Genomic DNA, 22418 nt, shown 5'->3' on the forward strand with positions numbered 1-22418 from the left:
TGCGTGTTTGATTTTATTTATTTATTTATTTATGTTTTTTATAATAAAATAATTTAAATTAGTGTCACGTAAGTGTGATTGTTATTAATAATGTTTATTATTATTATTATTGTATAACCTATGGTAGTTAATATGTGGTGCTAGAATTAGTCTGAAGTTGTATCCTATTAGATAGGAGTGTTTAGAGGTAGTCTTTGATATACTCTTGTGTAATCCTATCTATCGTAACTGCAATACAGTTTGGATTCTCATCTGGTATCAGCCTAACCGATTCGTTTCTTTTTTCTCTCCTCCAAAAACAAACCTCCTCCGAAAACGAACCACCACCAATCGCCGATGTCGTCCAACTCGTCGCAAAGAACCCCTCTTCCCGCCGATGGCTCTTCCTCGGCCGGTTCCAACCCGTTAGCCGGCGCACATCACTTCATATCCATGAAGTTCACGTCGCGAAATTTCCTGTTCTGGAACACGCAAATCACCCCGTTCTTGCGGGGACAGGACTTGGAAGGCTTCATCGACGGTAGTCATCCCTGTCCGCCGGCGACTCTCAGCACCACCGACGGTGACTCCGGCTTCGATGCGACGAAGGTAACATCGACCCCGAACCCGGCGTATAAACTCTGGGTCCGCCAGGATCAATCGATCCTCTCATTGTTGATCTCGGAATGTCGGATGAAGTTCTACACCTTGCAGATGGCCGGGCTACTGCCACCGAGGTGTGGCATTCGGTGTGCACGGTATTGGGCTCTACGACTCAGGCACGATGCCTAAATCTGCTTGGACAGTTCCAGGGTCTCTAGCAGGGCAATGCTATGCCAACAGAGTATCTCGGTCGGGCAGAACTCCTTGTCGAAGCCCTCGCGCAAGCCGGCCAGCCGCTCACCATGTCGGAACAAAACCTGTATGTTCTACGAGGATTGCGACCGGAATACCGGTCATATGCAACTGCTCTCACCGCCAACACTCCGGTGGTGACGGCGGCGGATGCAACCAGCGTAATGGTCGGGGCGGACACAATCAGCGTAGTGGCCGGGGCGGTGGTCGCGGCGTTCCGAGGTGTCAAATTTGCTGATCGCAGGGGCATACCGCGGTCTACTGTTACAAACGGTAGACGACGCAACCGCCGGCACAAGCCCACGTCGCAGTTTCCGGGGACTCATCGGCGTCAAGTGCACCACCGCCCGAGGCGTGGTATCCCGATACGGGTGCTATGGTGCACGCAACCCCGGATGTTGGCATGATGACCACCTCGGATGAATACAACGGCCCGGACGGTACAGGTTTAGTAATCTCTCCGGTTGGCCATGCATCGATTCCATCTGAGTCTAAACAATTGTTTCTGTCTAATGTGTTACATGTCCCTAATTTAACTGTCCCATTATTATCTGTCCAGAAATTTTCCACTGAAAATAGTGTATTCTTTGAATTTCACGATAACTGTTTCATTGTGAAGGATTCCAACACCAAGGCGGTAGGGATGGCAACGGGGCGGGGCAGGGGCGGGGAGTATACCCCGACCCCATCCTCATCCCCGTCTCCGTCCCCGACGGGGACTTGAAAAAATTCTCCATCCCCGTCCCCGCAGGGAATTTGGCGGGGACGGGGAATCCCCATCCCGGGTCAACTCATAGTCAAACTGTGAAACTAGTGGAAATAAAAAGAAAAAAAATTGAAATGACAATTAAAATTCAACTATTTTTAATAACATACGAGCTAGTGAAGTTCAAATTCCAATCCGAAAGAGCAAATATATACTAAAAATAGTTTAACATTCAAACATTATAATTATATTAACTTATTGTTGTTATACACACAGTAGTACAGTACACGTATTATTCCAATGTATACACATTCAAATATTCTATTTCCTAATCCTAAAATAATATTATATATATATATATATATATATATATATATATATATATATATATATATATATATATATATATGTATATATATTATTTATTTATTTATTTTTATTTTTGGGGACGGGGCAGGGCGGGGAGTGGTATCCCCGTCCCCGTCCCCATCCCCGCCGGGGAGTTTGTAAAATTCCCCATCCCCGTCCCCGATCCCCGAAATTTTTCCCCGTCCCCGTCCCCATCGCCTACGGGGGCGGGGATCCCCAACGGGGACGGGGCACATTGCCATCCCTATAAGGCGGTACTTCTTAAAGGTCCTACCTCTGGAGGTCTGTACAAGTTACATGTGTCCCAGAGTCATTTTGCGTTCGTCACTTCTCGTGCTACGCCAACAGTCTGGCATCGCAGGCTTGGTCATCCACACAGCGTTGTCCAGAATAAAATTCTTAAACAATGTTCCGTTCAGCAAAATAATGTTACTTTAGGGTCATGTACTACTTGTCATCTTGGCAAGTCTTGTCGTTTTTCATTAAATAGAGTTGTGCAATCTAGCGAAAATGTACTAGATTTAGTCTACACGGATATTTGGGGGCCTGCCCCAGTTATCTTGTCTAGTGGTTTTCGTTTTTTTTTTTTGCTGTTTGTTGATGATTATTCTCGCTTCTGCTGGTTTTATCCATTAAGGGTAAAATCAGACATCTATAAAATGTTTGATGTGTTTCGTGTGTTGGTAGAGCGACAGTTTTCGCGCTCTATCAAATCTATTCAATCTGACCTAGAGGGTGAGTATCGCAAATTGCATACCACCTTTGAAACTCTCGGTATTAATCACCGACAATCCTACGCCTATACGCACGAACAAAATGGGAGAGTTGAGCGCCGAAACAGACATATTGTAAAAATGGGCTTAGTTCTTCTTGCTCAAGGGTCTGTCCCACAACAATATTGGGACTTTAATTTGCTTTTGAGACTGCCACATGCCTAATCAATTACCTACCATCCTCCGCTCTAAAAGTCGAAAGTCCCTACTACCGACTATACAAAAAGCTACCTCCATATCAATTCTTAAAAGTCTTCAGGTGTCAATGTTACCCGTATCTAAGACCGTACAATCGAAATAAAATCGAGTTTCGTTCCACTCCATGTGTCTTCTTAGGTTACCCACCGTCCTTTAGGGGATATAGGTGCATGGATCTAATTAGTGGAAAAACTTATACCTGTTGCCATGTTCGGTTTGACAAATCCGTCTTTCCCTTTGCAACAGGTTCTCTACCACAAGCTGATGAGCCACAGTCCGTGCCTTGGGCTTCTGGACTCATAGTACCAGTTCAGGCTACTGGGTACAATCCGGCTCCTGTCACTCTGAGTCCTGACCCTGAGTCGTTAGCTCATGAGTCACCTCCTTTAGCCATTGAGCCAGCTGCCCCTGCGGCTCATGGATGAGGTCGGGGTCGAGAATAACCTCAGGACCAGGGACATGTCATGTGACTTCGACACATGAATCACGGTAATCATGAGGAATTTAAAGCACTCACTACAACAACACCGGATCCAACATGCTATTCTCAAGCTGTTGGACATCCCCACTGGAGGGATGCTATGGACCAGGAATTCAACACGCTCCTTCACAATAATACCTGGCGTCTAGTTCCACCAGATCCTAACATGAATATTATTGGATGCAAGTGGGTTTTTCGCACCAAGCGTACCGCGGATGGGTCTGTAGAGCGGCATAAAGCATGACTGGTAGCAAAGGGGTTTAACCAGGTTGTAGGTGAAGACTTCTTTGACACTTACAGTCCGGTCGTCAAGCCAACCACAGTACATATGCTATTTTCCTTAGCCGTCACAAACAAATGGGTCCTCCGTCAACTAGATGTTTTTAATGCCTTCCTAAATGACCACCAAGCTGAAACTGTGTATATGAAGCAACCACCGGGCTACGAAGATCCTACTCATCCGGAACAAGTCTGCCACTTGCAGAGGTCTCTCTATGGTTTAAAGCAAGCTCCCCGCGCGTGGTTCAAATGGCTTCACGACTTCTTGATGTCTGCAGGGTTTTCTTCGTCAAAAACAGATGTCTCCCTCTTCTACCTCACTTCAGAGGGGTCGCAGGTTTTCCTCCTTGTCTATGTCGATGACATCATTATGATGAGCAACAACACCACCTTGCTTGACACTCTACTTTGTCGTCTTGCAACTGTGTTTAAAATTCGGGATCTTGGCAAACCTGGCTTCTTCTTAGGGATTGAAACTGTTGACACTACTAGAGGAATGATTCTGTCCCAACGGCGCTACATGACCGATTTGTTGACTAGGGCTGGGATGGCGGACTGTAAACCCCTGGCTACGCCTGCATCGGTCACTCAATCGGCAACTCCGTCTGATGAACTTTTTGATAATCCGACACAGTATCGACGTATTGTTGGGGCTTTGTAGTACCTCACTATTACACGGCCCGATTTATCCTTTTCTATTAATCGTCTGTGTTAGTTTATGCATGCTCCAACTAATGATCGCTGGGTTATGGTTAAGTGGGTTCTACGGTATACAAGGTTGCAGTAGGCGCTAAGCGCTAGTCGGGCGGCCGGGCAGCGCCTAGCGCCTAGGCGAGCTAGGCGAGGCCTAGGCGGAATCTAGGCGGCGCTAGGCGGGCTCTAAAAAAAAAATTAAAAAACAGTAGCAGACTTGCAGTTTGACAAATTTAATGAAGTTGTTTTCAATATTCAATCAAATAGCACGTCCAAATAATAAAACTATCAATCTATCATGCATTCCTTCAAACAACTAAACAAGTCAAATACTCAATTACTCAAACAACAATACCACATTTAATCATCCAACTAATGAAACAAGTGAAACAACATCCAAGTATCAATGTTTAAAGTTTAAACTTACAAGTTACAACATAACTAACATTCAACAAAAATTCAACATTCAAGTCCAAATTTTAAAGTTTTGAAATCCAAAGTGATTCATGAATCATGATTGAATAGGATCATTGCCAATTTCTTCATCTTGTCCATATTGCTCAATAACACGTTGCCCATCATTTTCAAACTCCACTTCATTTATTTCCTCCTCACTTTCCCCTTCCGATTCAAAGTTATCTTCATCAAGATCCCTCAATCTAGCACTTCTACGGGGTTGTAATGCTTCATCCACTTCCATAGCATTATTGTTGCAATCCAATCCCGGCTCAGTCTCATCATTCTCAAGATTTTCCACAATCCAATCTTGTATTAAACTTGCATCACTACCAACCAACTTTTCAATATTTTTATCTTGCTTGTTCTTGTTCATCAAAGTAGCATTAAATTGGACAAAAACTAAATTGTTGAGACGATTTGATTCAAGTCTATTTCTCTTCTTTGTATGTATCTACAATTCAAGTAATAAAAATATTCAAAAGTTTAAATAATGATTAATAAAATATTAACTATCATAATTCATATTTATATTAACTTCAAGTTGATAACAAACTAAATAAAATATTAAAATATCATATTAAGTTACTAACCCCTTCAAATGTGCTCCAATTTCTTTCACACTCCGAAGAACTAGATGTTAAAGAAAGAATCTTTATGGCTATTCTTCTCAATAAAGGGGTTGAGGTACCAAAAGTTGACCACCAATTTTCTACAAAACAAAGTTCATAATAATTAATAAATAATTAAATATAACTAAATAAATATAATTAAGTAAACAATAAAGTATTGAAGAATAAAGAATGACTTACCGGGATTAAAGTTGTCATCATTCACCTCACATGCTTTGATTGCGATGCTTCTTCCAAACATCCCCTCCTTCTTCTTATATTTTGGCAATTCTTCACTTAAAATCTTATTTTGCATGTCAAAATCATTGACGAATAGAATATCACAAAAATCAACGACTCCAACACCTACAACTTCGTCCAAATGAAGTTGTGGATCCTTATAATGGTAATAAGGATTCAACAAATATGCCATCAAATGAAGAGGAGAGTCAAGCCTATCTTTCATTTTTTCTTCAATAATGTCAATAATCGATTTATAGTTCCTTGGGACATCGGACAAAGCATGTTTGATTTCCTCTTTTGCTCTCATAAGCTCACCATATACAAACCCCATTGATGGCTTGTTATCACAATCAACAAGTCGAAGTACTCTCACCAATGGTGCAAAAACCTTCAAACATGCCGTTACACCTTGCCAAAATCCCATACTCGTTACGGTTGAGTGTGCTACCTTCCCTTTGGCCATATTGGAAAATTTACATGCCTCCCATTCATTGCTAGAAAACATTGCCCTTAATTCAATCTTCTTTTCGGCTAAACTTTGCAAAGTAAGGAATGAAGATGCAAATCTAGTCACACCGGGCCTCACTATATCTCTCTTCTTTGTGAAAGTTCTCATCATTGCCAAAGTCTTGTGATGAGCATAAATAAAGATCGTTAAAGCCTTTGCTTGATCAAGGACTTTCTTGTACCTTGAGAGATTTCCAATGCTTTGAAGCATTAGATTTATCGTGTGGGTGGCACAAGAAGTCCAAAAGATGGTTGGCTTCTTCTCTTTCAACAACTTTGAAGCTCCCATGTTGTTTGAGGCATTTTCCGTGACAACTTGAACAACATTTTCAACTCCAACTTGTTCAACGCCATGCTCAACAAACTCATAAATATATTCACTTGTGTGTGAATCAAGTGAACATTCTTTAGAAGAAAGGAAAACGGTGCCTAAACTTGAATTTGTTAGGACTTGTATTTATGGTACACTAGAATTCTATTCTTGTATGTGTTAGACTAGGACTCTAGTCTTACTTCCTTGCTTATATATCCTTTGTATTGTGTCTGATTATGATGATTAATATACAACTACATTCATCTGGTATCAAGAGACCCGGGTTCTTTATTCTTCTTTTCCTTTTTTTTTTTCCCGATGGATCAGCAAGCTAGTAATGCCGCTGTCTCTTCCGAACGAACTGTTTCGGTTCCGAGCGCGACAACCCCCACGGCTCATCTCTTGCTGTCCGCTGCTCACCATTTTGTTTCGGTGAAGCTCACGTCCCGGAACTATTTGTTCTGGCGGACTCAATTGGTGTCTTTTCTCAGTGGTCAAGGTTTGCTTGGCTTTGTTGATGGCACGTATCCCTGTCCTTCTGCCGCTCCCTGTAACACCCCGTGTTACGGCCCCTAAAACCATTTAATCAATTAATCAGTAACCCAAGAGAAAGAATAAATTATAATTAATTAGGGAAAAAGGCCCACCATAGTCCATGGGCCCTCATGTATAAACCCAACCCCTAAACCCAATCCTTAGTTCCAAAAGGAATAGAATTAGCGAGCCTATAATATTAGTTCCTAATTAGGACTCCTAAATATATATATAGGGGACTTAAGAGGCACCTAGAACTCCCCACATGATTAACGCCCACCACCCCAAAAAAGAGCTCCAAGAATTCCCTTAGGAGAAATCAAGAAAGCAAGGAAGCTTAAAGAAAGATCCTTCATAGCCAAGGAATTAATTAAGGCTAAGAGGTAACCCATGTCTCAACAAAACCTATTTTCATAGCTACGATTTCCCCTTAGGGTTTCCCCCGTATGATTGTGAATAGCGAATTACTATGATTATTATTGATGTTGATTTAATGATTCCATGGGGAATCTTGGTAATCTTGATATTGGGAGTTTCTTGATAATTGGGATGTCCTTGATGATTAATTGGGATTCTTGATGATGATGTGCTGTTCTTGATGATTATGTTGTTCTTGATGATTAATTGCTATCCTTGATGATATGTGTTGTTCCTACCGAATCTTGCAATTAGAAGACGAATCGTATTCTTGTGGATATAAAAGTGATTAGAACCCTAGGTTGTATCGTATGATCTTATTCTTGGATTATCGGGTGGGAAATCGAATGTTTGGGTGTTGATTATGATTAGAAAAGCATGTTAGGTTATGTGCCGTTCGTCTATCGTAATTGATCCGTTAATTGTCTATGAGTTGTCGTTAATTACGTTGAAAAGTGTCTAAGCATGGTTTCAGGTTCCACAACGGTTCCCGGGGCGAAAAGTGATGAAAAGAGTCAGTGGGGGGTAGGGGACCCACCACCTACCCGCGGCAATTCGGGCAGCTCCGGCAGCGGGCAGCCGGCGGGCGGGCAGCTGCCCGCCGGGCACCCGCTGCCCGGAACAGTGTCAGCCGGCGGGTGGACCCCACCCACCGGCTACCCGCTGGAATTTCTCCCACCTCGGGACCCCGGCTTCCCCGTTTGATGTTTCCCCGATCCCCGTGGTGTCCCAACGGACCCCGTTTGTCGTGCCTATGTCTAGTTTGATGTTTCGGGTACCGTTCGTAGGTTTATGAGTCCGTTATATCGCATGCTAGTTGAATGGGTATCCCGTTGACCTAGGTGAAAGAAGTATGAACCCCTTAGGACTATTCTTAGTATGTGATGGATCACGCATAGGTTTGTTATACGCTTTATCCCCCTTCCCAATGTGTAATGTGGGTTGGATGTGCTTGCTATGTGTTATGTGTGTGTGTTACCCCAATTCGGTTGTGATCGGATTGGTTATCCTGAGCTGCGGTTCAGAAGCTGGCTGCGGTCAGATGGGTATTCCTGGCTGCAGTCAGATGACATTCTCTTGGGCTGCGGTCCACCGTTTGGTTGCGATCAAACGTTTCTATACGAGCTGCGGTTCGTCCTATATCCTGGCTGCGGTCAGATGACACTCTCTTGGGCTGCGGTCCACTGTTTGGTTGCGATCAAACATTATGATGAGCTGCGGTTCATCGGTCGGTTGCTACCGACCTCCCCGTGTTGCGATGCGGGGCATGGTGCTGCGGGACTGTGTCAGAGCTATATGCGCTGACCCTCATGTATGGGCATGCGATCGGTCCTGTGGCGCCAACAATGTGCGTTATGTCTGTGATATGGACGAGTTGTGATTATGAGTGCCTTGGGATGTGACTATGGGATTTATATTGGGGATTGTTTATGATGGGTTGTGATTATTGTTTATGCTTTGCCTTATCTGCCTTATCTATTGTGAACTGCATATGCTCGTTATAACTATTGCTTGTGTCTGACCTTATCTGTCGAGTCATTCCTGGTTTTAAAAGCTAGAGTTCGTAGGATATATCTTCATGCTCACAATGGTTTTCGTATATCTATATATATCTCTATATGTATTGTATTTCAACGCGTTGGAGTGGGTTACCAGCATCTCTCGCTGAACAGATATATTTGGCTTTCAGGCACAGAGGATTAGAGCACTGGAGCGCGCTAGAACTGGAGCGTAGAAGTAGTGTAGCTTCCCTTTCGGCCTGCGTGCCACGTTATGCATTTATATTTCGAAGAATAGTAGTTAGACAGCCTGTGCACCTGGGTTCTCTAGCCCGGGTGTGGCATAGCACCCCATACACTTATGTTACGCTTTGGGATATAATGAGATATTACCTTTAATATCTAAGCTTTTAATTGTCGTGAAAATCTGGGGTGTTACAGTTGGTATCAGAGCCTAAGTTTGACCCTAGGAAAAGACTCTTAAGACCGGACTTTAGGACATTAGGCTTGAGCTCTAAGTACCTAGGAACATAGGACTCAGGAATCTTAGGACGCGCGGTAAGATTGTGAAACCTACACATAACTTCCATACACGTTGCCCTTCCCCATTCTAAAACCCTTCCCCACTTATCACTTCACCAGAAGTGCGTCGAACTCTAACTTAACATTCTTATAAACACTGACCAGAAGGACGATAGCATGGCACCGAACAGAAGGCAATCAAGGACTCCGGAACCCGCCACCAACGACCCCTTGACCCAAACCCTACAGCAACTAACACAAGTCGCGCAGGCGTTAAGCGACGCGGCCCTTCGCAACGCCAGGCCCCTACCGCCTCCGGTGAATACAAACTCTGACGTCGCTCGACAAGTCTCGAATCACCAACCACCCACGTTCTTCGGAGAAGAGGACCCCGCAGTCCTGGAAGAATGGATTCGGACTCTTGACAAGATTCTAGGGGTAGTAGAATGCCCAGAGGAGCGTCGTGTAGAAATAGCCTCGTTCTACTTCGGACACGAGGCCGACCTCTGGTGGATCCACGATGGACCCACCCACCGACAAGAACCAGGGTTCAACTGGGAAAGCCTCAAGGCACGATTACGTGAACGGTTCTACCCAACCCACATAAAAGCATCCATGTATGAAGAGTTCCTCCATCTAAAGCAAGGAACGGCCACTGTCGTGGAGTACCATAAACGATTCCTCGAACTGGCGCGCTTCGCACCCGAACTTGTCCCCACCGAGGTGACCAAGGTAGAAAAATTCGTATCGGGCCTCAACTTCGAAGCCCGGAAGGCGCTAGTAGTAAGTAGGCCCCGGACCCTCAACGAGGCTTACGTCAGTGCCGCGAACCTCTATCGGATCCAACTACTTCAACGCGGAGCTCAGGAACAAATGCGAAGAAGGAACACCGGGAGCGGGGCACCACCGATGAAAAGAACAAGGAACGACATCGGCACGAGATCAAACAACCCGACTAACCCAAGACCGCCCCCGGGGAGCAACGAAGCGAACCCAAGAAACTTCCCTTGCCCGAGATGCAACAAAAGTCACAGAGGCAAGGACTGCGCAGGCAACCCCTGGCGATGCTTCAACTGCGGGGAGGAAGGACACAAGGCCTTCCAATGCACTCGGCCCCAAAGACCGCGTCCCACCACCACGGGCCAACACGGGGGTACCGGTCACCAAGGGGGCTACGGCGCTCCCGGAAAAGTATTCGTCATGAGCCAAACGCAAGCCGACCTCGGAAACGAAGAAGGCCTAGAAGGGGAAAACCCAATCCCTGAAGATGAGGACCATACGGACCCCGCCGAAGAAAACCCCGAAAGCGAATTCTGTCTAGGTTAAGCCATCACCCCCTTGTAACCGCCCCCTGTATCGTATTGACCACTTATTTAGTTTAATTACTTCGGAAACATTATGTCTACTTAGCCTAGCTATTTAGAAAGTATTATGAATAAAGATTTCGTTGATCAAGATCCAACACAAGGTAAAGCACAAGTTATGTCATCAACTCAACCCTTTCCCCACTAAAAGACGAAATAAGGAAAAAAACAAAGGGAAACTACACCACCAAGCAATACCTAATGTCACCATTAGGAATTGAACTCTAGACCTCCCATTTACAAGTCCAAACCCTTAACCACTAGCCCATGTGTGTTTCTTGAAACCAAAAGGGAACACCCTCTTAATAAACCCCTCCAAATCCCTAAAACCCATAAAATCCCCAAATCATAAACCCTCCTCCTTCTTCCAAATCACCCAACCTCTCTCTCTTCTCTCTCACGACCCCCCCCCCCCCTAAGACCTCGTCGGCCGACCATCACAAACGCACCACAACCCGCGACGCCGCCGCCAGCCGGACGCCGTCGCCACCCGGCCACTCCCCGACGGCATCACACCACCGCGCTGCCGCCCAAACCGCCCCACCGGGGACCACCCGCGATGCCAGCCGCCCGAGCCTCGCCCGCTGCCGCACGCCACGCCACGCCACCACCACGCCATCTCGCCTCCCACCGAGTCGCCACCTAAACCCCTTCCCACCGTCGCCGCCCTCGCCAGAAAAAGGGGCGTCGCCGGAAAAGGCTCGCCGGAGAACCTGCCGGAAAAAGCGCCGCCGTCTCGCCGGAAAAAGATCACCGGAAAACGTCGCCATCAAACGAACGTCACAATGCCAAAGAAACCCCTCGGAATCCGTACCCCGGAATGGAGCAACGCCGATTACACCGTAATCGGAGGTAAAGCACTCGAACCCGAACAATTTTCTCCGGAATTGGTTGATATGCTTAAATACGATGGCCTTTTAGATACTTACCTCGCCATCAAAGGGGACACATACCCCGAATTGGTGAAAGAATTCTACCAACACCTTGTGGCCACCAAACGGGGCGACAAAGTAGAAGTGACCACCAAGGTCCGTGGCAAGGAAATTGTGCTTTCCGAAGGCCGGTTGGCCAAGCTCTTGAAATTGACCACCACGGGTGTGTCTAACTATGACCGAAAGGGGTGGATTGATACCCAAACTACGGGATACAAAGACTATCTCGGGTACTTACTCGGGAAAGAGGACGGGTTCACCTCGGCCACTCGACCCAACCGAAAGTGGCTATCGGCGGAGCAAAAGATATTGGTTATGATTATAACCGATAGCATCTTGCCCACCAATAACAAGAGCAAGGATGTGGGGAGCTTGGAGTGCACCCTTGCGTATCTCCTAAAACATAAAATCAAGTTCAACCTGCCAGCACTCATGCTAAAGCACATAGAGTTCTGCAAAACAAGCAACCGGCTTAGCCTACCTTACGGGATGATCCTAAGTTGGATCATGGAGAAAAAGGGGGTAGACCTAAGCCACACCGAAGTCAAGACCGCCAATGGCATGGTTTTCAATGCCCAAAACCTCCGCCGCAACGACATCTACTACATCGAAGGAGGGCACTATCTCACCCTCGAAGAAATTTGCCAAAAACCCGACGAGGAACGTAGGGAATTGGTTGATCGGTTGGACATCTCCAACAAAAAGCTCAAGCGGGTCATGCAAGATTGCGGAGGCACGGAAGAAAATGAAGGACAAGAGGAGGAAGACGGGCCTAACCCGTCAGTGCACCCACAGCCAGGAGGGAACCCGAGGGGACAAGACGAGGGTTCAGTCAACGAACGCATACTCGCACAGCTCGACCGACAGAATCAAATCATGGAAGAAGGGTTCTCATCCCTGATCCGCACCACACACGCACTCGACCAAAGGGTAGCAGCGATCGAGGCCGCCTTGGGCACTCGCGGTGCACCCAGTTCCAGCGCAGGAAACCGAGGTACAACCGAAAACTTCCCTATCACAACACCATCAGAAGTTCAGCCTACCCCAAGCCAAGACAAACGTAAGGCCGCAACCGTAAACAGGAGGCCAAGCTACGAGGTGTCTAGGGGTGAAAGGGTGGACTATAACACCGGGCTTCGTGGACGAAGCCCCTTGTAAGGGGGGGAGAGTGTAACACCCCGTGTTACGGCCCCTAAAACCATTTAATCAATTAATCAGTAACCCAAGAGAAAGAATAAATTATAATTAATTAGGGAAAATGGTCCACCATAGTCCATGGGCCCTCATGTATAAACCCAATCCTTAGTTCCAAAAGGAATAGAATTAGCGAGCCTATAATATTAGTTCCTAATTAGGACTCCTAAATATATATATAGGGGACTTAAGAGGCACCTAGAACTCCCCACATGATTAACGCCCACCACCCCAAAAAAGAGCTCCAAGAATTCACTTAGGAGAAATCAAGAAAGCAAGGAAGCTTAAAGAAAGATCCTTCATAGCCAAGGAATTAATTAAGGCTAAGAGGTAACCCATGTCTCAACAAAACCTATTTTCATAGCTATGATTTCCCCTTAGGGTTTCCCCCGTATGATTGTGAATAGCGAATTACTATGATTATTATTGATGTTGATTTAATGATTCCATGGGGAATCTTGGTAATCTTGATATTGGGAGTTTCTTGATAATTGGGATGTCCTTGATGATTAATTGGGATTCTTGAAGATGATGTGCTGTTCTTGATGATTATGTTGTTCTTGATGATTAATTGCTATCCTTGATGATATGTGTTGTTCCTACCGAATCTTGCAATTAGAAGACAAATCGTATTATTGTGGATATAAAAGTGATTAGAACCCTAGGTTGTATCGTATGATCTTATTCTTGGATTATCGGGTGGGAAATCGCATGTTTGGGTGTTGATTATGATTAGAAAAGCATGTTAGGTTATGTGTCGTTCGTCTATCGTAATTGATCCGTTAATTGTCTATGAGTTGTCGTTAATTACGTTGAAAAGTGTCTAAGCATGGTTTCAGGTTCCACAACGGTTCCCGGGGCGAAAAGTGATGAAAAGAGTCAGTGGGGGGTAGGTGGGGGGTAGGGGACCCACCACCTACCCGCGGCAATTCGGGCAGCTCCGGCAGCGGGCATTTCTCCCACCTCGGGACCCCGGCTTCCTCGTTTGATGTTTCCCCGATCCCCGTGGTGTCCCAACGGACCCCGTTTGTCGTGCCTATGTCTAGTTTGATGTTTCGGGTACCGTTCGTAGGTTTATGAGTCCGTTATATCGCATGCTAGTTGAATGGGTATCCCGTTGACCTAGGTGAAAGAAGTATGAACCCCTTAGGACTATTCTTAGTATGTGATGGATCACGCATAGTTTTGTTATACACTTTATCCCCCTTCCCAATGTGTAATGTGGGTTGCATGTGCTTGCTATGTGTTATGTGTGTGTGTTACCCCAATTCGGTTGCGATCGGATTGGTTATCCTGAGCTGCGGTTCAGAAGCTGGCTGCGGTCAGATGGGTATTCCTGGCTGCGGTCAGATGACATTCTCTTGGGCTGCGGTCCACCGTTTGGTTGTGATCAAACGTTTCTATACGAGCTGCGGTTCGTCCTTTATCCTGGCTGCGGTCAGATGACACTCTCTTGGGCTGCGGTCCACTGTTTGGTTGCGATCAAACATTATGATGAGCTGCGGTTCATCGGTCGGTTGCGATCGACCTCCCCGTGTTGCGATGCGGGGCATGGTGCTGCGGGACTGTGTCAGAGCTATATGCGCTGACCCTCATGTATGGGCATGCAATCGGTCCTGTGGCGCCAACAATGTGCGTTATGTGTGTGATATGGACGAGTTGTGATTATGAGTGCCTTGGGATGTGACTATGGGATTTATATTGGGGATTGTTTATGATGGGTTGTGATTATTGTTTATGCTTTGCCTTATCTGCCTTATCTATTGTGAACTGCATATGCTCATTATAACTATTGCTTGTGTCTGACCTTATCTGTCGAGTCATTCCTGGTTTTAAAAGCTAGAGTTCGTAGGATATATCTTCATGCTCACAATGGTTTTCGTATATCTATATATATCTCTATATGTATTGTATTTCAACGCGTTGGAGTGGGTTACCAGCATCTCTCGCTGAACAGATATATTTGGCTTTCAGGCACAGAGGATTAGAGCACTGGAGTGCGCTAGAACTGGAGCGTAGAAGTAGTGTAGCTTCCCTTTCGGCCTGCGTGCCACGTTATGCATTTATATTTCGAAGAATAGTAGTTAGACAGCCTATGCACCTGGGTTCTCTAGCCCGGGTGTGGCATAGCACCCCATACACTTATGTTACGCTTTGGGATTTATTGAGATATTACCTTTAATATCTAAGCTTTTAATTGTCGTGAAAATCTGGGGTGTTACACTCCCGCTGTCGCTGTTTCTCCTGGTGTTACCGTGGTCGAATCTGCTGTGCCCGATCCATCAGTTGCTCATGCGGCGTGGTTGCAGCAAGACCAAGCAGTCCTTTCAATGCTAATCTCTTCTCTCTCTGAGGAGGTTATGCATCATGCGGTAGGTTGGACGACGTCTCGGCAGGTTTGGACGGCGATTGAGCGTGCTCTTGGTTTGACCACTCGTGCCCGTATTCTTCGTTTGCTTGGACAATTGCAGAATCTTCGGCAAGGGACTGAGTCCGTGGCCGACTACCTTGGTCGTGCGCAGGTCATAGTCGAGGACTTAGCCTTGGCCGGTCGCCATTTTTCGTTGGATGACCAGAATTTGTATGTTTTCCGTGGATTGCGCTCGGAGTATCGGCCTCTTGCAGCGACTCTGACGACGGGTGAGTCGGTCTCTCTTACTGAACTCGCGGATTTTTTGGTCGCGCACGAGTTTATATGTGCGGATGATGGTGCTGTCGGAGGGCCTTCTGGTCTGGCAGCGATGGCTGTACAGTGTGGCGGCAGGTCTGGTGGCCGTGGCCGTGGGCAGCGTGGCCGCGGTCGTGGTCAGAATCGCGGTGGTGGTGGCCGCTCGTATGTTTCGCGGTGTCAGTTGTGTAATGCCCAGGGACACACTGCCCATACATGTTTTCAGCGTTATGCTCATGATCCGGCTCCTCAGGCTCATATGGCCTTTTCAGACTGGTGATACTGATTCTGCGGGTCCTCATGATTGGTTCCCCGACACCGGTGCTACGGATCACGCCACCCCGGATGCCTCGGTGATGTCCTCTATGGCTGAGTATACTAGCCCGGATACTCTCCGTGTTGGAAACGGTGCAGGTTTGCCTATTTCTGGTCTTGGTCATGCTTCGTTAACCACTGCGTCTCGTTCGTTTAATCTATCTAATGTCTTACATGTTCCCTCTCTTTCTGCGTCATTATTGTCTGTTCGTAAGTTTGCCACCGATAATAATGTCTTTTTCGAATTTCACCCTGATGTTTTCTTTGTGAAGGATCCTTCAAGCAAGGCGGTCCTGTATGAAGGCCGCACCTCTGGTGGTTTGTATACGTGGCCAATGTCGCCTTCCGCGTCTGCTGCGTTCTTTGCGTCTCGGGCATCTCCTTTGGTTTGGCACAAGCGTCTTGGACATCCACACCATCGCGTCTTGGGTCAAGTATTGAAGTCTTGTCCTGTTAGTTCGTCTGTTAAAAGTATTAGTTCGTCATTGTGTTCGCCTTGTCAACTTTGGAAGTCCTCTCGATTTCCCTTGCCTCGTGTTAGTTCGTCGAGTCGTCATGTACTTGATTTGATTTATACCGATATATGGGGCCCTGCGCCTGTTACATCTGTTAATGGTTATCGATATTTTGTTTTATTCGTTGATGACTTCTCTCGCTTCACTTGGTTGTTTCCTATGCGTGCAAAAACGGACTTATATGATATTTTTGCTCGTTTTCGTCTTATGGTTGAGCGGTCCTTTTCCTGCAAAATTAAGTGTCTACAATCGGATTTAGGGGGAGAGTATAAAAAATTACATACTACTCTCACTAGTCTTGGTATTGTTCATCGTCAATCCTGTGCCTATACGCATGAGCAGAATGACCGGGTTGAACGAAAACATCGTCATGTCGTTGAGACTGGCCTTGCTTTAATGGCTCAGGCTTCTGTTCCTATTCGGTTTTGGGAGTATGCTTTTGAGGTCGCCGTTTATCTTATTAATAGGTTGCCTATGTCTGTTCTGGGGAATTCTAGTCCGTATCAATTGCTATATCGCTCTCCTCCCTCCTATTCGTTTTTGCGAGTCTTCGGATGTCTTTGTTTTCCATTACTACGCCCGTATAATAAAAATAAACTTGAGTATCGATCGGCTCCCTGTGTGTTTTTAGGGTATCCTGATTCTTTTCGTGGTTATCGTTGCATGAATCTTGCCACTAATAAGGTTTTTGTTTGCCGACACGTGAGATTTGATGAATCTGTGTTCCCTTTTCTTTCTGCTTCTGCTCCGCAGGTTCTGCCCTCTGAGAATGCATCTGATCCGTGGTCTGTGGCTCCTGTGCGTATTGCCTCCTGTTTGCCGTCATTATCTGTTACGGCGGCTCCACGTGCAGCTCAGGAGACGGGTGTTGTGCCTGATTTGCGGCAAGCAGCGCCTCTGCATGCTGCTGCTCTATCCAGTGCAGCAGCGACGGCCTCAACGCCCACGGCAGTCCCGGTTCGGCGCCGGCGGCGTCGGCAGCTCCTCCCAAGGTCGCACTCTATGTCCTTGCGCAGTATGGGGGTGGCTGCCGAGGATCATGTGGCACTGGTTGCTCAGTCTTCTAATCTGGATCTGACGTGCTTTTCTCAAGCGGTGAAATCTCCGCAGTGGCGTGAGGCGATGGACACTGAATTTAATGCGTTGCTGCATAATAACACATGGCGGTTAGTTCCAGAGGTTCACGGTATGAATGTTGTCGGCTGTAAGTGGGTTTTTCGAACCAAGCGCAAGGCGGATGGTTCTGTTGAGCGATATAAGGCGAGGCTCGTGGCCAAGGGGTTTAACCAAGTGGCTGGTCAAGATTTTTTCGATACGTTCAGTCCGGTGGTCAAACCCACCACGGTACGTTTGTTGCCCTCTCTTGCCGTGTCTCGTGACTGGGTGATCCGGCAGCTTGATATTCACAATGCGTTTCTCAATGGAAATTTGTCGGAGACCGTTTATATGCGTCAGCCGCCTGGGTATGAAGATAAGAGTAAACCAGGTTATGTCTATTTGCTACAACGGTCGCTCTATGGTCTTAAACAGGCTCCGCGGGCGTGGTTTACTCGGTTACATGATTTCTTAGTTTCTGCTGGGTTTGCTTCCTCGAAAACTGATGTGTCCTTGTTTATTCACTCTTGCTCTAATTTTCAGTTGTTTGTTCTCGTCTATGTGGACGATATTCTTGTGATTGGTTCTGATCAGGCTCAGGTCGCTAGCTTAATTTCTCGGATGGCCACTGTTTTTAAGGTTCGAGATATGGGGGCTTCGTACTTCTTTCTTGGTATTGAGACGGTCTCTCATCAAGGTGGCCTTTTGTTGTCTCAGAAGCGGTACATGGGTGATCTTTTGAAGCGAGCTGGCATGGTTGATTGCAAGGCTCTTGGCACACCAGTCTCTTTGGTCAAGGTGGCTGAGGAGTCCGTGGTTCCGTATGCAGATCCTACTCAGTACCGGAGTCTGGTTGGGGCTCTTCAGTATCTTACTGTCACTAGGCCTGATATTTTTTTTGCAGTGAATCAGCTCTGTCAGCGCATGCAAGCTCCTACCACGGCTGACTGGTCTATGCTCAAGCGGGTTCTACGCTATGTGAAAGGTACCACGCATCTCGGCTTATTTATCCGGAAGTCGCCTTCTGCCTCTATTCATGCGTATTCTGATTCTGATTGGGCTGGTGATCCGGTTGATCGGATGTCAACGAGTGGTTTTGCGGTGTTTTTTGGGTGTAACTTGGTCTCATGGGTGTGTAAGAAGCAACGTATTGTGGCCCGTTCTTCCACGGAGGCTGAGTACAAAGCTATTGTGGATGTGGCTGCTGAGGTCACCTGGCTTGTCTCCTTACTGCGCGAGTTGCGTATTTCATTCACGGTTCCGCCTCGGCTATGGTGTGACAATTTAGGGGCCACCTACCTGTGTGCCAATCCGGTTTTTCATGCTCGGACGAAGCATGTCGAGATCGACTACCACTTTGTTTGTGACAAAGTGTCTAAGGGTGAAATACAAGTTCATTTTATTTCTACAAAGGATCAGCTTGCTGACATATTTACTAACTCTTTGGCCAGCAAGCGCTATCAGTTTTTACGTGACAAGCTCAATGTTGTTGGCTATCAACCTTGCACTTGAAGGGGAGTGTTAGGACTTGTATTTATGGTACACTAGAATTCTGTTCTTGTATGTGTTAGAATAGGACTCTAGTCTTACTTCCTTGCTTATATATCCTTTGTATTGTGTCTGATTATGATGATTAATATACAACTACATTCATCGAATTCACACACAAATTCATTACACTTCTTCTCTTTCTATCGGTCCAAGCACCCGTCATGATTGAGCATCCATTTTGCTTCCACTCCTCTTCATGTATCTTCAAAGACTCTTTCACTTTATCAACTTCTTTTTTCAAGAATGTTTCACTCATCTCATATCTACTTGGTGATTCAACTCCGGGACCGAATTGTCCAATTGCTTCTAACATCATCTTAAAGCTATCTCTTTCAAATGCATGAAAAGGAATAGCGGCCTCATATGCCCATCTACATATATATTCTTTCACTCTATTTGTCCTTTCCTTCCATAGTGCACCATCAATACGTTGTTGTTGCAATGTCTTTCCTAAATTCATTGAAGGTTCGGGATTTATGCCACTTGCAAACTTATCCATTGGGCCAAGTGAACGTGGTGGCTTCATAGATCCAAGAGACCCTTGTAACTCGTCAACATCAATTGACTCACTTCTACTATCAATATTCACCCCGGCTCTTAAATTATCTTCACTAACTTTTTTATTTTTCCTTCTCATCTTAGCTTCATTGATTTCATTCCTACACTTAAGTTGATCATCCTTAGTAGCTTTAGAACATGGAGCAACATTTCCTTGTATATGAGCAATATGCTCTTTTATTCTATACACTCCACCGGATAAAAGTTTCCCGCACAACAAACATTTTACTCTATCCAAATTTTTTGCATCAACTAAGCTACCATAATCCCATCCTACATCATTTGATCTCCTTTTAAGTGTGGATGCTTCCGAAGATCCAATACTTTGAGTAACCGAAGCACTTGATGAAGCCATTATCACTAAAAAACATACAAATTAGTACATTACATAATAAATGTATAATTCATTTGACATTTACAATTAACAAATTTATAATCCGAAATTCACCATATCACTAAATCACTAATCATCAATTCATCATTGAATCATAATTCATGCATTTTGACTAACAAAGTAACAATTAAGAAATAAAGAGTTAAAAGACAAATATGGAATTATAGATACTGCATACTGCTTAACCGCTTAGTGTATTTGAAATTTTGATTTGATTAACAAATAATGCATAAATCATAATACGGCAAATCGGCAATTGATTAACATTTAAGTATTTAACAATTAACATAATAACATATCAATATATTAATTGAGTTAAATCTTAAGTAGCAAATAGCAATGTAGCTGGTAGCAACTGTAGCATACGGGCATACGGCAAAAATAACAAATTGATGATTAACGGCGGAGTAGGCAGTAGAGATTGATGATTAACGACAAAAATAACAAATTAAAAAAGAAATGTACAGTAGATAACACTATAACAGACGATGGAGTAGGTATAGTAGAGATTGATGATTAACGACAAAAAAAAATAAAATAAAAAAAAACGTACAGCGGTACAGTAGATAACAGACGGTGGAGTAGGCAGTAGCAGACGGTGGAGTAGGCAGTAGCTGACGGCGGAGTAGGCAGTAGCAGACGACGGAGCTTCAGTTCGTCACTTCAGCTGACGGCGGAGCTTGGACTCGCACTTCATGTCTTCAGGCTTCAGCACTTCAGTTCGACAGCAGCATATGGAGAGAAGAAGTGAAGAATGTCGGGGAGTTAGGGTTACTTCAGCGTTTCTCTCGCGATTAAATTCGATTATTTTTTTTTTGGGATTTTCGCTCAAAACGACGTCGTTTTTAGCGAAAACCCCAAAAAAAAATAAAATCACATTTATTCGGTCAAAATCGGCCGACTCGATCGAGTTGACCGACCTGGCCGATTTTGACCGAATTGGCCGACTTTGACCGCCTAAGGCGGCCGGCCGATTTTCCATCGCATACTACTGAAAACGGCAAGGCCAAGGGGCGCCTAGCGCCTAGGCGCCGCCTAGGCCGATTTTTACAACCTTGACGATATATTAAGGGGACTCTACACTATGGCCTGCACCTGAGTGCATCACCCACTACATCGATTCATGCCTATTCTGACTCTAACTGGGCTGGTTGTCCGGTTGACAGGAAAAGCACAAGTGGATATGCTGTTTTTCTCGGGTCTAATCTCATCTCTTGGTTGTCCCGGAAACAGCGTACTGTGGCCTGCTCTTCGACAGAAGCTGAGTATAAAGCCCTAGCCAATGTTGCTGCAGAGGTTACTTGGGTTGTTTCGTTGTTACGAGAGTTGGGGCTGCACACTGGTTAACCATCTACTTTGTGGTGTGATAACCTAGGAGCCACGTATCTGTGTGCTAATCCAGTATTCCACGCTAGAACGAAGCATGTGGAGATTGACTATCACTTCGTCCGAGACAAAGTTGCAACAGGGGACTTCAAGGTGAACTTCATATCAACCAAGGACCAGCTCGCTGATATCTTCACCAAGCCGCTTCCAGGTCCAAAGTTCACTGCACCACGAGGCAAGCTTCATGTTGTTTCTCACCAACCTTCCACTTGAGGGGGTGTGTGAGTGTTATTAATAATGTTTGTTATTATTATTCTATAACCTATGGTAGTTAATATGTGGTGCTAGAATTAGTCTGAAGTTGTATCCTATTAGATAGGAGTGTTTAGAGGTAGTCTTTGATATACTCTTGTGTACTCCTATCTATTGTAACTGCAATACAGTTTGAATTCTCATCGTAAGCATGGTAACCGGTGACATGGCAAAGTAACCTGTTATTTGGTAGAATTGCATCATTTTAAGTTGTTCGATGGCTTAATTGTAACTTTTTTTAGTTTAGTGGTCCAATTGTATTTTCATGTCTAGTTCAATGGCTTATTTGCACCTTATTCCTTTTAAAAATAAAGTCATTTTTTTATGTTGAAAGAATATTCAAAATTGACAGAAAGTGGGGAGGAAAGTCAGGATCTTCTCATTCATCATCTAGAATTCTTATACAAAAGTATCCTTATATACAAGGTAATAATGATACATATAAAAGGTAGTAACCTAATCAATTACAACTGCTACCATGTATATAATAATGTCCACAATAATCATATTTATAACACTCCCCCTTGGACATTATTTGACATGATCCTGTCTCGTAAAAACTTGCTAGAAAAATCATGTGGGAAAAATGTAGTCAAGAAAAGAGTACATGATATATGGATAACCATGTGTTGAATTAGTTGTCTCATTAAAAACCTCACACTAAGAAAATCAAGTGGGAAAAAACTTAGTTAAGGGAAAAAGAGTGCAACCATAAGCCTTCAAGACATAATCGCCATAATCCTAAGGATTTTGTGATTT

At 45.1% G+C, this 22418-nt stretch overlaps 1 protein-coding gene across 1 annotated transcript; it reads right to left on the reverse strand.

Moving 5' to 3' along the window:
- Positions 1 to 4772: 4772 nt before the first annotated feature.
- On the reverse strand, positions 4773 to 19982 carry LOC109192677. The gene is made up of 4 exons (XM_019343370.1): positions 19178 to 19982; positions 5602 to 6591; positions 5383 to 5501; positions 4773 to 5243 (listed from the first exon to the last, which is right to left on the reverse strand). Exons 1-4 carry the CDS (start codon positions 19980 to 19982, stop codon positions 4845 to 4847), a joined length of 2313 nt encoding a protein of 770 aa, XP_019198915.1. The 3' UTR covers positions 4773 to 4844.
- Positions 19983 to 22418: the final 2436 nt, after the last annotated feature.

This window comes from Ipomoea nil, unplaced genomic scaffold, assembly GCF_001879475.1.
Source record: "Ipomoea nil cultivar Tokyo-kokei standard unplaced genomic scaffold, Asagao_1.1 scaffold1830, whole genome shotgun sequence".
In the NCBI taxonomy this organism is placed as follows: Eukaryota; Viridiplantae; Streptophyta; class Magnoliopsida; order Solanales; family Convolvulaceae; genus Ipomoea; species Ipomoea nil.